The sequence below is a fragment of the Triturus cristatus genome, chromosome 1_2 (assembly GCF_964204655.1).
Source record: "Triturus cristatus chromosome 1_2, aTriCri1.1, whole genome shotgun sequence".
NCBI classification, from domain to species: Eukaryota; Metazoa; Chordata; class Amphibia; order Caudata; family Salamandridae; genus Triturus; species Triturus cristatus.
In genome coordinates, this window is record NC_140580.1 from 884,413,497 (window position 1) to 884,426,850 (window position 13,354).

The window sequence follows — 13,354 nt, forward strand, 5'->3', positions numbered from 1 at the left end:
TCTGGCCTTACACCGTATGAGGTGGTATTTGGGAAGCCTATGACTATTTGGGGGATTCCTAAGCCAAGCCCCATACATGATGTACCTTGTGTTTTGATGAGTGACTATCACAGTTGACTGATAGCCTGCTTTCTATTCATCAACAGGTTCGAGAAGCTCTTCCTGACAGGTCGGAAGTTGAAGGCCAATGGATTGCAACCTGGAGACCAGGTAATGGTCACAGTCTTCCAGAGGTCAAATATCAAAATGATGTGTGGCTTAAAAAACTTTTAAAAAACTTATGAGTACTCTGCTGGATTCTCATCAAATTGCAGTTTTTAGGTGTCACTTACCAGGTAGGTAAACAACTCTTGTGGGCCATAAAAAAGAATTTACTGTGAGCTTAGAGCCTATACCATATCTATTCCCATTTTCTAGTGTGATGAGCCTCTGTAAATACACTGAAGATGGTTATTTATGTAACAGCGCCTCAACTTTCATTTACCTATTAAGAAAAGTGAAGCTTCTGAGTCTGAAACCTCAGGTTTTATCTAAAATAGGAGAAAATATTTAGGTGGAACCATGTTATGAGGTTGCAGAGAGGAAATTCTTGGTGTGATAAAACTTTGTCAGAAACCATGGGTACAGTGCATGGTTCACCATACAGTATCTATTACATGTTTAAGGGAAATGATCTCTGTAAACTCTGTAGGGTTATACGGAATTCAAAAGTCAAAACTCAGTTAATTGCTTTAATCGAATACTTCCCATTTTCCTACTCCGAAAATAATACTCTAAAAAAAAACATGAATTCAGAAATGTTTATTAGACAAACTGAATTCTAATTGTTGCTTGAAAGCACTTTGTTATATCTGGCTTATACGGCACAAATGTTATTGATATACACACAATGAAAAAACAGAAATATTGCAACACATACAGGAGTGTGACGTTTTCCTTTCACAAAGTATAAAAAGACAACAAAATCATTTGGCTCTTTATATTACTTGTGGCATTTCACAAAACAGTAGAAAAATACAACTCAGCAAAGTAAATATTGGCTGTTTTGGAGGATTGGTAGGAGTTTCTCTCTCTCAAGTAAAGCCTGTTACACTTTTTATTGTTTTTGATAGAAAGAAGAGCAATAAAGGGGATAACCAAACATTGATCACATTCAGTGCATTATGTAGCATCTGTAAATTAAAAAAAAGTCTAAAATAAAAAATAACCAAAATAATACCCCACCAAAGATTAGGGTGACATTTTGTAACCCAACACCACACGAACATTGCAACAACTGTACTTGCAAATACTCTGCAGTTAGTACCCATGTATTTCACGTTCTTTGGCACATAAGTGGCACGAGTTGCACATACATAAAGATTATTCAGTTAATCGTTTTTGCTTCTTTAATTAGCATTATATTAAAATAAAGCCAATACAATCTTGATTAAAAAATTACAGAAAACTCGGAAGTAATGGTCTATTACACCACAAAATACTTCTGAGAAACAGTTCTTGACTGGAAAAATAAACACATTCTGCGATTTAAACAGTAACAGTTTCACCTGTAACTCACATCTTTCATAAAATTCATACCACTTGCTTGTGTGTCCTGACATAAAACTGTCAAGAAAAAGTGAACATTTTACTCCCTTAAGATTACGCCTCCACGAGGCATAATCTTATGACTTAAGGAATTTATGAAAAATACCTCAGATTCTCATGAGAATCTACAACCCTTGAAGATTCTCAGAACTACTTGTGTAAATATTGCAGTATGAAATTTGATTCAAGGGTGATTTTATTTCTTCAAAGGCCCATTCAATACGGGGTGCAGCTCGCCATTTCTACCCAAGAATCCACCTTGGCAGTAGTACTTTGTATGCCTATACATGGTAGGTAACAACCTGCCAAAGTCTTCAAATACCTTCAAGCCTGGAGGTTTGTGCTGTTAACTCTATTTTGCATGGTCACTTTCTGGAACACCCACATTCCTTACCTCTAGGAAAATCAATGCAGCAACCACAGTGTTATTACTGCATCGGTACAGAGCACTTAGAAAAGCTAAATCCTGCTCTCCTGAAGAAAGGTTGGAATTCATACTTCTAAATACCTTGTCTTGCACACCTATACTGAACTCAGGTATTCATACATATGTGAGAACCGGGCCCCACAGTTGAACTATCCATTTCTGCTCTTTTACAAAATTAAGCTTGCACACACCTGGTTCCTGACTGCTAGATCAGAACATTTCTCATGCTGTAGTAGGTTCCTGATACCAGGACGCTGCTCACAGTGGTCTATGTTGTGTAGAGCCTGACTGTGTGAGGAAAAGGGAATAATTAAAAGACACAAGTTAAGGCCTATAATCGTGCAAAATGACATTTGTTTAGGGAAAGTGTGCATATTACCAACATTAAATTTACTCCTACTATTCTAAAATGAGAGTAACAACGAATATGTAAAAAGAAGCTGAATAGATTTACCTGTGACCATGATTACATGTGAACCTATTTCTTTTTCTTACATTTATGGTACTAAAGCAATTTATTTTGAGGATTTTATGTATAAATCAACCTTCGGTATATTCTTTCTCTAGGCATATGTATCTCATTGTAGATGACAGGTTCTTTGTTAATTATGCCTTTAAGCCTGTTGTTAAGGAAAGTTACATGATGTCATGTGATGACAGGCTTTGCCTTCTAGGTTATGCAGTTGTAACAATAATGTTTAAGAAACTTAAGACAACATTTAAACAGTTGTTGGAAAGTGCAAAGAGACAGGTCTGTCCGGCTGAATATTGTGCTGTAGCAACTTTCTTTCCTTCTTGATCACCATCAAGGAAAGGGTAGCATTATTTTCTTTACTATGCAAGTATTTTTATTGGGACGTGGAGAATAAAGAACACAAGCAGTTTATTGTGCTAGAAAGATGGACATGACCGGCACTCGAAGTTTGCAACACAGCGCATTGTGATTTCATATACGAACCTTCATGCTATTTGTACAGTGAAACCTGCAGTACATTCACAGCTGTCTTACACTGTTTCACAGCCACTGCTTGGATGCGTCACCAGTCCTCTTTAAAGTTACCCCATTACATCACCATTGTAGGCCTGAGGACTTGATGATGCTCAAACTTAAATGTAGGAAAGCGGAAAACATTAACAATCTGGTACCACTCAAAAAAATAACAATTACAAAATATATGATGTCTTGTGTCCTTAAAAAACGGAACTGGGGGACCTCCAACTAGATTCCAAAATCTAGAGTCCACCTCAAAGCCTGCCCGCTGGTTGCTTGTGGTCCAAGAACACACGTTTTCCAACATGTGGTGACTCTATAAGAGTACTTCGAACATCACCTCCTTGGCAAGTGCCTGTCACGAGTCGATCCTTCCATATGAAGAAAACACTGCGGTAGAATGAGAAACAATACGTTAATCAACCAGCACTACCATTTCTGCAAGTAACAATGCAAAAAGCCAACATCATTTGCAACATGGAATACAAGATTGTAGTTTTTTTTAGTACTGTATTGATTTATTTTATATATATATTTTGTGACAGGTCAGGAGAGTAAAAAGGTTACTCACCATAGTAACTACATTCTGTTTTCTTACTGATTCAGTCTCTTCAGTTCAATAAATTAGGTCTCCTGTGTATGGGCTGCTTCACAACATGTTCCTAGATTCCTAAATGCCAGATAAAAACCTGAGGAGGTAGCTTCACCAGTTCTGTCCATTCATCGCTTCTGTATCAAGTCTTTTCTTTACACACAAAAATGAATGAGAGAGCAGATTTACAAGACGGAGTGGGGGGGTGGACGCTACATTCCGCTGAGGTTATCACCCAAACATTTTCACAGTTTGGGTGTTCATGAACTCGTCTCTGATCCTGTTCCAATCTGGAAAAGGTCATAGATGTGCTCTCACCAAGTGCAGGAGTAATCATGTTTCTATAGTAGGAAAGGGAGAGGAACAACCCCCAAAAATGGTTAGGAGGTAAAGGAAGAGATGTCTCAATGGGAGAGTGTTTCCTCATAGCAGGTGGGTAAGTATTGACCATGCAAATGGTGTATAAAAATAAGGAGAATGCCTAATGTTTCAGAAATGTGCAAACAAGACACTGACTCCGGGGAGGAGGGGAGGCACATGTGAAAGCACTACAAGCTACGAACCAATGCTTACAGGATAAGTAATATATTCAGTTTGCAGTGTGTGTGGCTGCAGACGTATATGCTCTGCATAAACTGTAAAGCAGTATTCCTCTAACGTGGTGGCTATTCAATAGAGGATGCAGATGTCCGACACAGAGTTCTTAGTACTGGTTGGCCAACTTGAGCCTGTCGACAGGTGATAATATACACCCAGTAATGCTTGGTAAAAGTGTGGGAAGTTGACCATGTAGCTGCTTTGCAAATGTTAGCTGTGGGAATATTCCCTAGAAATGCCCCGGTTGCTCCCTTCTTTGTAGTAGTGTGGTTTAGGGGGAGTGGGCAGGACCTTCTTGGCTGTATATTAACATGTTTGGATACATTTAATGATCAATTTAGCTATGCCAGCTTTGGATACAATGTGCCCTTGATGAGGTTTATCAAAACTGACAAAAATCTGTTGAGTTTCATGAAAAGGCTCGGTTGTGAAGAGGTGGTACATTAAGACTCTTTTGACATATAGAGTATGAAGAGCTCTTCCAGCTACGAACTCTGAGTGAAGTGAAAAAACTGGCAGTTTAATTACTTGATTGAGGTGGAAAGGAGAGACCGCTTTGGAAAGAATTTTAGGACCATCTCTGATGACAAACCTGTATAAAAGTTTGTTTTAAAGTGAGGGCTTGTAGCTCACTTATGCATCCTAGCGAGATAATGGCTATAAGGAAATCTATTTTCCAGGAAAGAAATTGTGGAAGACTGGAATGCAAGGGCTAATGGGCGGATCCATGAATCTTGTGAGTACTACAGCAAGGTTTTTTTAATTTATCCATAGAGTTTTGTATAGCGCAAACTTGACCCGTAGGTATCAGAGCGCTTTACAGAGTTAGTACAGTAAGAATTACATGAGGTGAACACTGCTACATAGACAAGTACAAAATACATAGTGACAAAATTAACTGAAGAATACAATGGATAGTAGGATATGTGGGCAATATAGGTAGTTATGTTGGCCTAGCATCAATTACAAGGGGTGCATAAGGATAAATAAAAGAGGATACAAATGACATGGAGACAATATACATAGAGAAATACAACATACGTAGTGAGAATATATAAATGGAGAATACAAGAGACAAAATAGGTATGTGGACAGTATAGTCAAGAGTTAGTTATGGGTGCATAGCATCGATTACATGTGGTGCATATGCGGTAGGTAAACAATGCATTGTGACAGGATATATAAAGGAAGGTTACAGGAGGCCGTAGGATATGTGGCCCAAATAGTTTGGTTTGTTTGATCTTCATAGGTCTGACAGCAGCAAAACTCGCCTGGTATGGAACTTAAGATGAGGACACCATGTTGATAGACAACTTTTCTGCTTCTAGTGTATCCAATGAAGTGTCAACTTCAGACAGGCCACGTGTGAGGCAATAGTGAGAAGATTGGAAAAGTCCCTCTTTATCATTCAGAAGGTGGCAGTTCTACCTGTAGTTGCTGTAGACAGGTGACCCAGCTTATACCTACCACACAAGAACTTGAAAGACATAGCTGTGCACTCAGAGTTCATTCACTTTAGAATTCCGAGGTCTTGGGCTAATCTTTGCCGGTGATTGGCCAGGAGAAATTCACAACAGGAACATTTTCAAATTCAAGGAGAAGCTTCCCCCAGCGAAGAAGGCCTGAACTCCGATGAGGAGCACAAGAACGTAGATTGGAAAAATGCTGCTTTTGTGCCTCGGGTTCAGGAATGCCAAACAGATATGAGCAGATGGCTGAAGACAAGCAACAGAAGTTCTTCCTCTCACAAGCATCAAAGAAAGCAGTACCCCAAATTAAGTGTATCAAAAACGATAGCCCAAGTCATGGAATAGCAAATTCTGTATGGGGGGCTCCGAGGGTGGTACGGACCTGTTGCAGGCCAAACACAATGGGCTTCAGCTGCAATTATAACGGATGCAGTCAAGTCGTGGCAGTGAGGATGGGTTCCCCAGGTGATTGACGGGGTGTGGTGCACGGGGTTGCCGTCTGGTATGGTGCGAGGCACTGGCCGCTGCAGTATGGACGGGTGTGTATCCCAGTCAGGAGCAAGGAATAACATATAGCTGCAGGGTGGGGTGAGTAGTGCCCAGGACTCACTTCCAGCTTCTCCACTGAATAGACACCTCTTCACATACACCGCCGAGCAGCGTAGGATCTCGGGCGGGCGATGAAGTGAGCGTTAGCGGCGGCTGCTGCTACTGCAGCATCCCCCCACTGGATGGGGTCAGTTTGGATACAGAAATCAAGCATGACCTATCTGCAGGACAGACTTTCGACTTCTCATACACCTCTGGCCGGGGTCAGATCTCGGGCAGGCAGTGGGGGATGCAGTGTGCGGCAGCAGAGGATGGTGGTTCTTTTCTCTTTGCTTTCTCAATGGGGGCAGATTTTTTTACCCTCTCGATTTACGCCAACGGTGATCCCTAGCCCAGGGAGCTCCTTAGCAGTCGACGATCTTGAGGTTCCATGCAACGTCATTTGTCACCCTGGCCGAATTACTCTTTTAAAGCCTTCCATAAAGACTTTGAAGATGAAAACTCTGAATGGAGAAGAACACACTCCATTTTGCATTTATGTGGCAATGGCTGCAAGATGTACGCCGTTGGAAACATATGCATACTCTTCTCTAGGTGGAGCAAATAACAAACAATGTTTGGTAATGCAGTTTAAGTGTCTATATTATTGGAGCTACAATAGCAGACAAATCTCTTCTACTTTGCTGCGTAACAAGACCTAGAAGCAGGTCTGTGTGCTTCCCTTAAAATATCCATACATTATTGTGGAAGACATGGATAACCAAATTCTAAGACCTCTGGTGCCAAATTGGTAGATTAAGTTGTTTGGGGGTCAGTAGGTCTGATTTTGCCCTGTTCTGGGTGAGAATGTCTGGCCTGCTGGGGAGCCTTTTGTGTGGGTAGAACACATCTCAAGTACGGCTGAGAACAATGGTTGTCTGGCCCATGTGGGTGTTACCAGGATCAGGGTGAAGGATGTTTCCTGTAGCTTTCTCACCTCATATTGAATAAGTAGGAGGGGAGGAAAAGGGTAGGCAAATATTCCGGTCTAGCTCATCCATAAGGTATTGCCCATGTAGTGTGGGTGTGAAAATCTGAAGGTTAAGGCATTTTGCGTTTTCATGGCCAATAGATCTATTTGCGGAAACCCCTATTGTTGAAAGTAGTGCAGTAGGGTTTGTTGGTGGAGTTCCCACTTGTGAACTTGTTGATGTGTCCTGCTGAGCAGATCTGCAAAGTCGTCCACTCCCAGGAGGTACTCCACTAGGAGTGTATCTGATGGAGAGTTGCCCAATGCCAAATTTTTAGCACTAGTGCTCACAGCCGCAGCAAGTGAGTGCCCCCCTGTTTCTGCAGATAGTACATGGAGGCCATGTTGTCTGCTTTGATGAGTACCAACTTGCCCTGAGTGTTCTGAAAGGAGGAGTTAAGAGCTAAGTGGATGGTCAGAAGCTCAAGGAAGCTGATGTGAAACTTCTGCTGTTGGAGTGACCAGAGACCCTAAACTGTCATGGAGGGGGCGTGGCCAAGATGGCGTGGTGAGCGGACGGCTCCTCTGCCGGCTCCCGCTCCCTTGAGCTCCCAGACCTGATTTAAACGCTGAGTCCCCCCCGGATCAGCGGGGAATCGGCGGCGGAGAGCCGGGAGGTGCTGCATGGTAGCCCGGAGCACCTGAGGGAAGCCGGCGGCGCCCATCGGACCGTTGGAGGGACATCGCCGTGAGGGGGCGGAGCTCTGGGCCGGACCTGGCAGGAGCGCTCTCGGCAGCCTAACTACGCAAGTGCCCGGGCTTGAGGGCCTCCTGGACCGCGGTGGCGGGCGCCGGACTCTGGCTGGAGGGGGCGGCGACCCCAGCAACGTGAGCACCGACCCAGCAGCTTTTGCGGAGGGGACCCGGTCCCGGGGGGTGAGCGGCCTCCTCGCCGGCAGGCACGAGCGAAGACCTCGAAGACCTCGTGTGGTGACCTGACCCGGGAGCGACACCTAAGCACCCAAGCACCGCAGCGGCCGGCGGAGGCACCGCAGGTGGGAAGGAGCTGGAGGCGGCCGCGCCAGCGGCTGGGAGGACGGGACTGGGCAGATCGACGGCCCGACGGGCGCCTTGCCCCCACAGCGCACGGAGGGTGAGCCGGAACTCCAGTGACGGATTGACGCGGGGGTACTGCCGGGCCAGAGCAGCGGGGGCGCGCTGATCGCTGGACGAAGGGCCCATGCGGAAGGGTCTCACGGAAGGACGGACCACATACCCCAGGTACGGCGCGACCGACTGAGCGCTTCAGAGGGGCAAAGCTGACGGGGGCGAGCCGGATCTCAGGGAGGACGACTGCCGGGGCCTCCCGTCTTCTCTCCCCCCCCCCCCCCCCCCCCCTCGCCATCAACGACGGCCTCACGGATCGGCAGCTCGTGCCGGAGGCGGGGAGGCGGCTGAGGTTCAAGGGCTCCCGACCACAGGAGGCCGGAGGAGTAGGGGAAGGACTCAGCTCTACGCACTCCCTGTGACAGACCTCGTGAGCTGACTAGAGCGGCCGCAGGAGCGCCACCGCGTGGGGGGCCGGGAGTGAGGAGTGGACGGCTTGAGGCGGGAATCGCAGCCCCTGACCGAGCCAGCAAGGGGGGGCCCCCTTGACGTGCCCTGGAGGTCGGAGGTGGGAGGCACAGAGTGATTGCGGAGGAGAGCGGAGGGCCCGGGGTCGACGGAGAAGAGCGGGGGCCCCCCCGGCGACTCGGGACATTGGCGGCCTGCTCGGCGGTGGGTCCCCGTGATCATGGCGGGCAGCAAAGGAGGCAGAAAAGGCGAACGCACTCTCCCTGAACTACTGGGCAAGCAGCAACAGAGAGTGGACCGTGGGCAGCGGTCCCCCGGCCCGTCCGGGGGAACGCAGGACACTGACAGCGGGGAGCCTCCGCTCACTAGATCCTTTATGGAGTCCCTCTTCAGTTCCCTCAGGGAGGACTTCCAAGCTTTGAAACAGGAGGTGGCCAGCGAGGTGCGGGAGGTGCGGCGGGAAGTGGATGGCCTGGGAGACCGGGTGGCTACAGTGGAGGACGCCGGACGACGGAGGAATGACGAGATTGAGCAATTGCAACAAGAAGTGCTGCGCCTCCGGGATCAACAGATTGACCTCCAAGCTCATGCCGAAGACCTTGAAAACAGGTCCCGGCGCAACAACATTCGGGTTCGAGGAGTGCCATCCACGGAGGAGGGGACGGATGTGGCAGACTATCTGCGGGAGCTGTTTCGGGAGGTCCTGGGTGAGTCGGCAGCATTCCCCATCCGAATTGACAGGGCGCACAGAGTGGGTCCGCGGCGCGGGGCGTCGCTGCCCCCCCGGACATCTTGGCCTTCCTTCCGGACTTCCCGCTCAAAGAGCGCATTATGGCGGAGGCCAGGAAAAAGCAGCCCTTACATTTCCGGGGCTACCCCGTCGCATTGTACCAGGACTTGTCTGCCATCACGTTGCAGAAAAGAAAAACATTCAAAATCGCCACGGACTTCCTGAGAGCTCAAGGAACGCCATACTCTTGGGGTCACCCTTTTAGACTCATCTTCCGATGGAATGGCACTGTGCACCAATTACGCTCCCTGCAGGAGACATGCGGAGTCCTGGGCCTCACCGCAACGGAGGACGGAGCAGCCCCGCAGCGGCGGGGACGCTCCGGACGGGACGGATGGCAGCGGGTGTCGAGACGGCGCCCATCTGAACGGCCTTTGCGACCGGACTCGCCCACCATCAGGGCTAGCATGGCAGAGGCGGTACTGGAGGTGGCTGGGAACACTGGTCCTGGTGACACGGCGCCGACGGCGTAGGATTGCTCCGGGGGGAGATCATCACAGCCCATTTCATTTGCAGGTTTGGGGGCTGGAGTGGGGTGGGGGCGGGCGGGGGGGGCTAGGTGGCTGGACGTCCACAAGAGTACTTTACCAAAGACTTGTTCCCTCGGGGACTGGACTTGGACAATGTTGATTCGGGCGGGGGGGTGGGGGGGGGTGGGGGTTGACGGGGGGGTCCCAACGGGAGAGGGGAGGGGGAAGGGGGGGTTGCAGGAGGGGGGAGGGGGAGTCCAGCGCGTACCCGGAAACATGATTGCAGCGAGTATACTCCGGTCCGGGGGTCCTTGTGGGGGCCCAGCTGTCGTGCCAGCCACCGCCACTGGTGGGGAGGACGAGTGGGTTGGGGGAGGCCTGATTCCATTGGGGTTGGAGAGTGGTGCTAGGCCGCGCGGCGCCGGGTGGAGCGGCTTGGCGTACTGTCTCTGGGAGGCTGATTTGCGGGTTGGGTTGGAGGAGGTATGCCGGCCCACTATGATCTCCATGCAAGACGCTTGCGCTTTTTCTACACATTTCCTACTATGCCTCCTCATACCTTTAAGATCGTGACCTTGAATGTCAGGGGTCTGAACAATCCGGTTAAGCGGCGAGCAGTACTTTCCTTGTTAGAAAATACCCTAGGCGGACATATGCCTCCTTCAAGAAACCCACCTGTTACCACAGGATACACATAGACTACGCTCTTGTAAATTCCCGATGCAGTTCTTTTCTTCCGGTGCGGCCAAAACGGCCGGGGTGGCGATTCTGGTGGCCCGACATTTCAGGGGGGAACACATCCATAAATTTGCAGAACTAAAAGGGAGACTGCTGGCGCATAGGTTTCGGGTGGGGGGCATTACATTCACGATAGGCTCCCTGTATAGCCCCAATGATAAACAGGAGCGGTTCTTGCAGTCGGCGGTGGAGGAGATCGCGGCCTCGCCGGACAGGCATGTTATACTCGGGGGTGACCTTAACATGGTCTTTGATTCGGCGGTCGACCGCTCGGTGCAGCGTTCCCCGCAAGTTGGGGAATTTTCAGCTGGCTGTAAGGCTAGACTTGCGGAGGTGGACCTCCGGGACCTCTGGCGCCAGAAACACCCCGTGGCCAGGGATTACTCCTACTACTCCCACGCGCACAAGACCTATGCGAGGCTTGATCATCTCCTGGTCACCGCGCCGGCGCAGGCCCTGGCGTCCGCCGTGGACATGGGGGTTATTTCTTTATCGGATCACGCCCCTGTCGAGGCCTCCTTTTGCTTGCCGCCTTCTGCCGCCCCGGTGAGGGCTTGGCGCCTCCGGGATACTCTACTACACAGGAAAACGGTAACGGATCGTATTGAGCGGGTACTTAGGGAATATTTGGTATACAATGATAACACAGATACCACCAGAGCCACGCAGTGGGCGGCTTTGAAGGCGGTCCTCAGGGGGGAGTTCTTGTCAATCTCGGCGGCCGAGAATAAGGAGCGCAAGCTAAAGAGGGAGGAGCTTACTGGCAGAGTCCGGGAGCTGGAGCTGATCCACCGCAGAACTGGGGCCCCGAGGATCTGGCGGCAGCTCAAGGAGGCGAGGAAACTTCTGGCCGCCTTGGATACGGACCGGGCGGAATATGCGGCCCTCCGCTTGCGCCACGCTTTTTATACGGGGGGGATCGCTGTGGCAAACTTCTGGCCAACAGACTCCGGGCCACCCGGCAGAGCCAGCGGGTGAAAGAACTCTCTGACCCCACGGGTGGGGCAGTCACGGACGATGCCGGCATTTCGGCCGCGCTTCAAGGGTTCTACGGGAACCTCTACGCGAGTGACCCGACGGATGTACCGGCTATGACCGCCTATTTGGAATCGGTCACTCTGCCCTCCCTGGACCCTGTACAGGCGGACCACCTGGACAGGGCCATTAGCACAGAGGAAGTGGTGTCGGCCATTGCCAGACTCAAGCACGGCAAAGCGCCTGGCCCAGATGGCTACTCGGCCCTCTTCTATAAGACATTCTGCGGGTCATTGGCCCCCATCCTCACTCGCCTCTCCAACTCCTTCGCGGAACCTGGAGCCATCTCGCCTGATCTCTTGAGGGCCTCTGTCATGGTCATCCCCAAACCGGGGAAAGATCCTAAACACTGTGGATCTTATCGGCCGATATCGCTCCTGAATGTCGACCTGAAACTCTATACCGGAATTTTGGCAAGCCGCCTGGCGCTTCATCTGCCCGGCCTTGTCGACCCGGATCAAGCGGGTTTCGTCCCGGGGCGGCAGACAGTGGATAATACAAAGCGGGTGGTCCACCTGCTGGAAAAGGCTTCCCGGATCCCGGGGGAGAGGATGATGCTTGCGGTTGACGCGGAAAAGGCGTTTGATCGGGTGCATTGGCCCTTTTTGGAACAAGTGCTGGTGAAGGCGGGTATAGGAGAGCGGTTTCGTACCATGATCCTGAACTGCTATAAGGAGCCCTCGGCGGTGGTCCGGGTTAACGGCCACACCTCTGCAGCCTTCCCCATCGAGAGAGGCACCAGGCAGGGCTGTCCGCTTTCGCCCTTGCTCTTTGCCCTCTACATGGAGCCGTTCGCTCAAAGGGTGCGGACGCGGCCAGCGGTGGAGGGGATACGGATGGGAGGCTTCACCCATGCCATCAGTCTCTACGCTGATGATGTCATCTTCACATTGGCTACACCCCGGGTATCGCTTCCGGCCTGTATGGCGGAACTGGCGGAGTTCAGCGCGGTCTCGGGCTTTAAAGTAAATATGGGGAAGTCGGTGGCTTTGGATATCTCCCTGGCGCCTGACACCAGGGCATATTTGCAGGACAGGTTCCCGTTACTTTGGTCCTCGGAGGCGGTACCATATTTAGGGATCCAGATAGCCCCCACGTTGCCAGCTATGGTTACAGCCAACTACTCGGCCTTGGGTGCCAAGATCAGGAGCGAGCTGGGCCGCTGGAATCGCAGCATCCTTGCCTGGTTGGGTAGGATTGCCGCCGTCAAGATGACGATTTTGCCGCAGGTCCTTTACTTATTCCGGGCCCTGCCGCTGCCGCCGCCTAAAGGGTGGATACAGCAGTTGCAGTCGGACGTGACCCGGTTCATTTGGCAGGGGAAAAAGCCTAGGCTTCGTAGGACTCTCTCCCTTTTGTCTCCTGACGCTGGAGGCCTAGGTATTCCCGATTTCCGTAAATACTTTCAGGCGACGCAATTGCGGTACTTGTTCGAATGGTGCAGATGGGAATCGGATAAGCATTGGCTTTTGCAGGACCAAGCAGTGGCGGGGCGGCCTCTGCAGGAGATACCGTTCCTGCACCGGTCCCACCGGCCTAAGAACCTCTACGCCTCCTTCATTACCAGGGTGCCTCTGCGGGTTTG

At 50.0% G+C, this 13,354-nt stretch overlaps 1 protein-coding gene across 2 annotated transcripts in view; it reads right to left on the reverse strand.

Moving 5' to 3' along the window:
• Nucleotides 1–786: 786 nt before the first annotated feature.
• LOC146868216 (uncharacterized) overlaps nt 787–13,354 on the reverse strand; it is a 163,210-nt gene continuing 150,642 nt past the window's right edge. For both annotated transcript variants that reach the window (XM_085609427.1, XM_085609431.1), the window contains exon 9: nt 787–3,395. In XM_085609427.1, the coding sequence (XP_085465553.1) occupies nt 3,364–3,395 (32 nt within the window). In that variant the 3' untranslated portion in view covers nt 787–3,363. The remainder of the gene's footprint in view (nt 3,396–13,354) is intronic.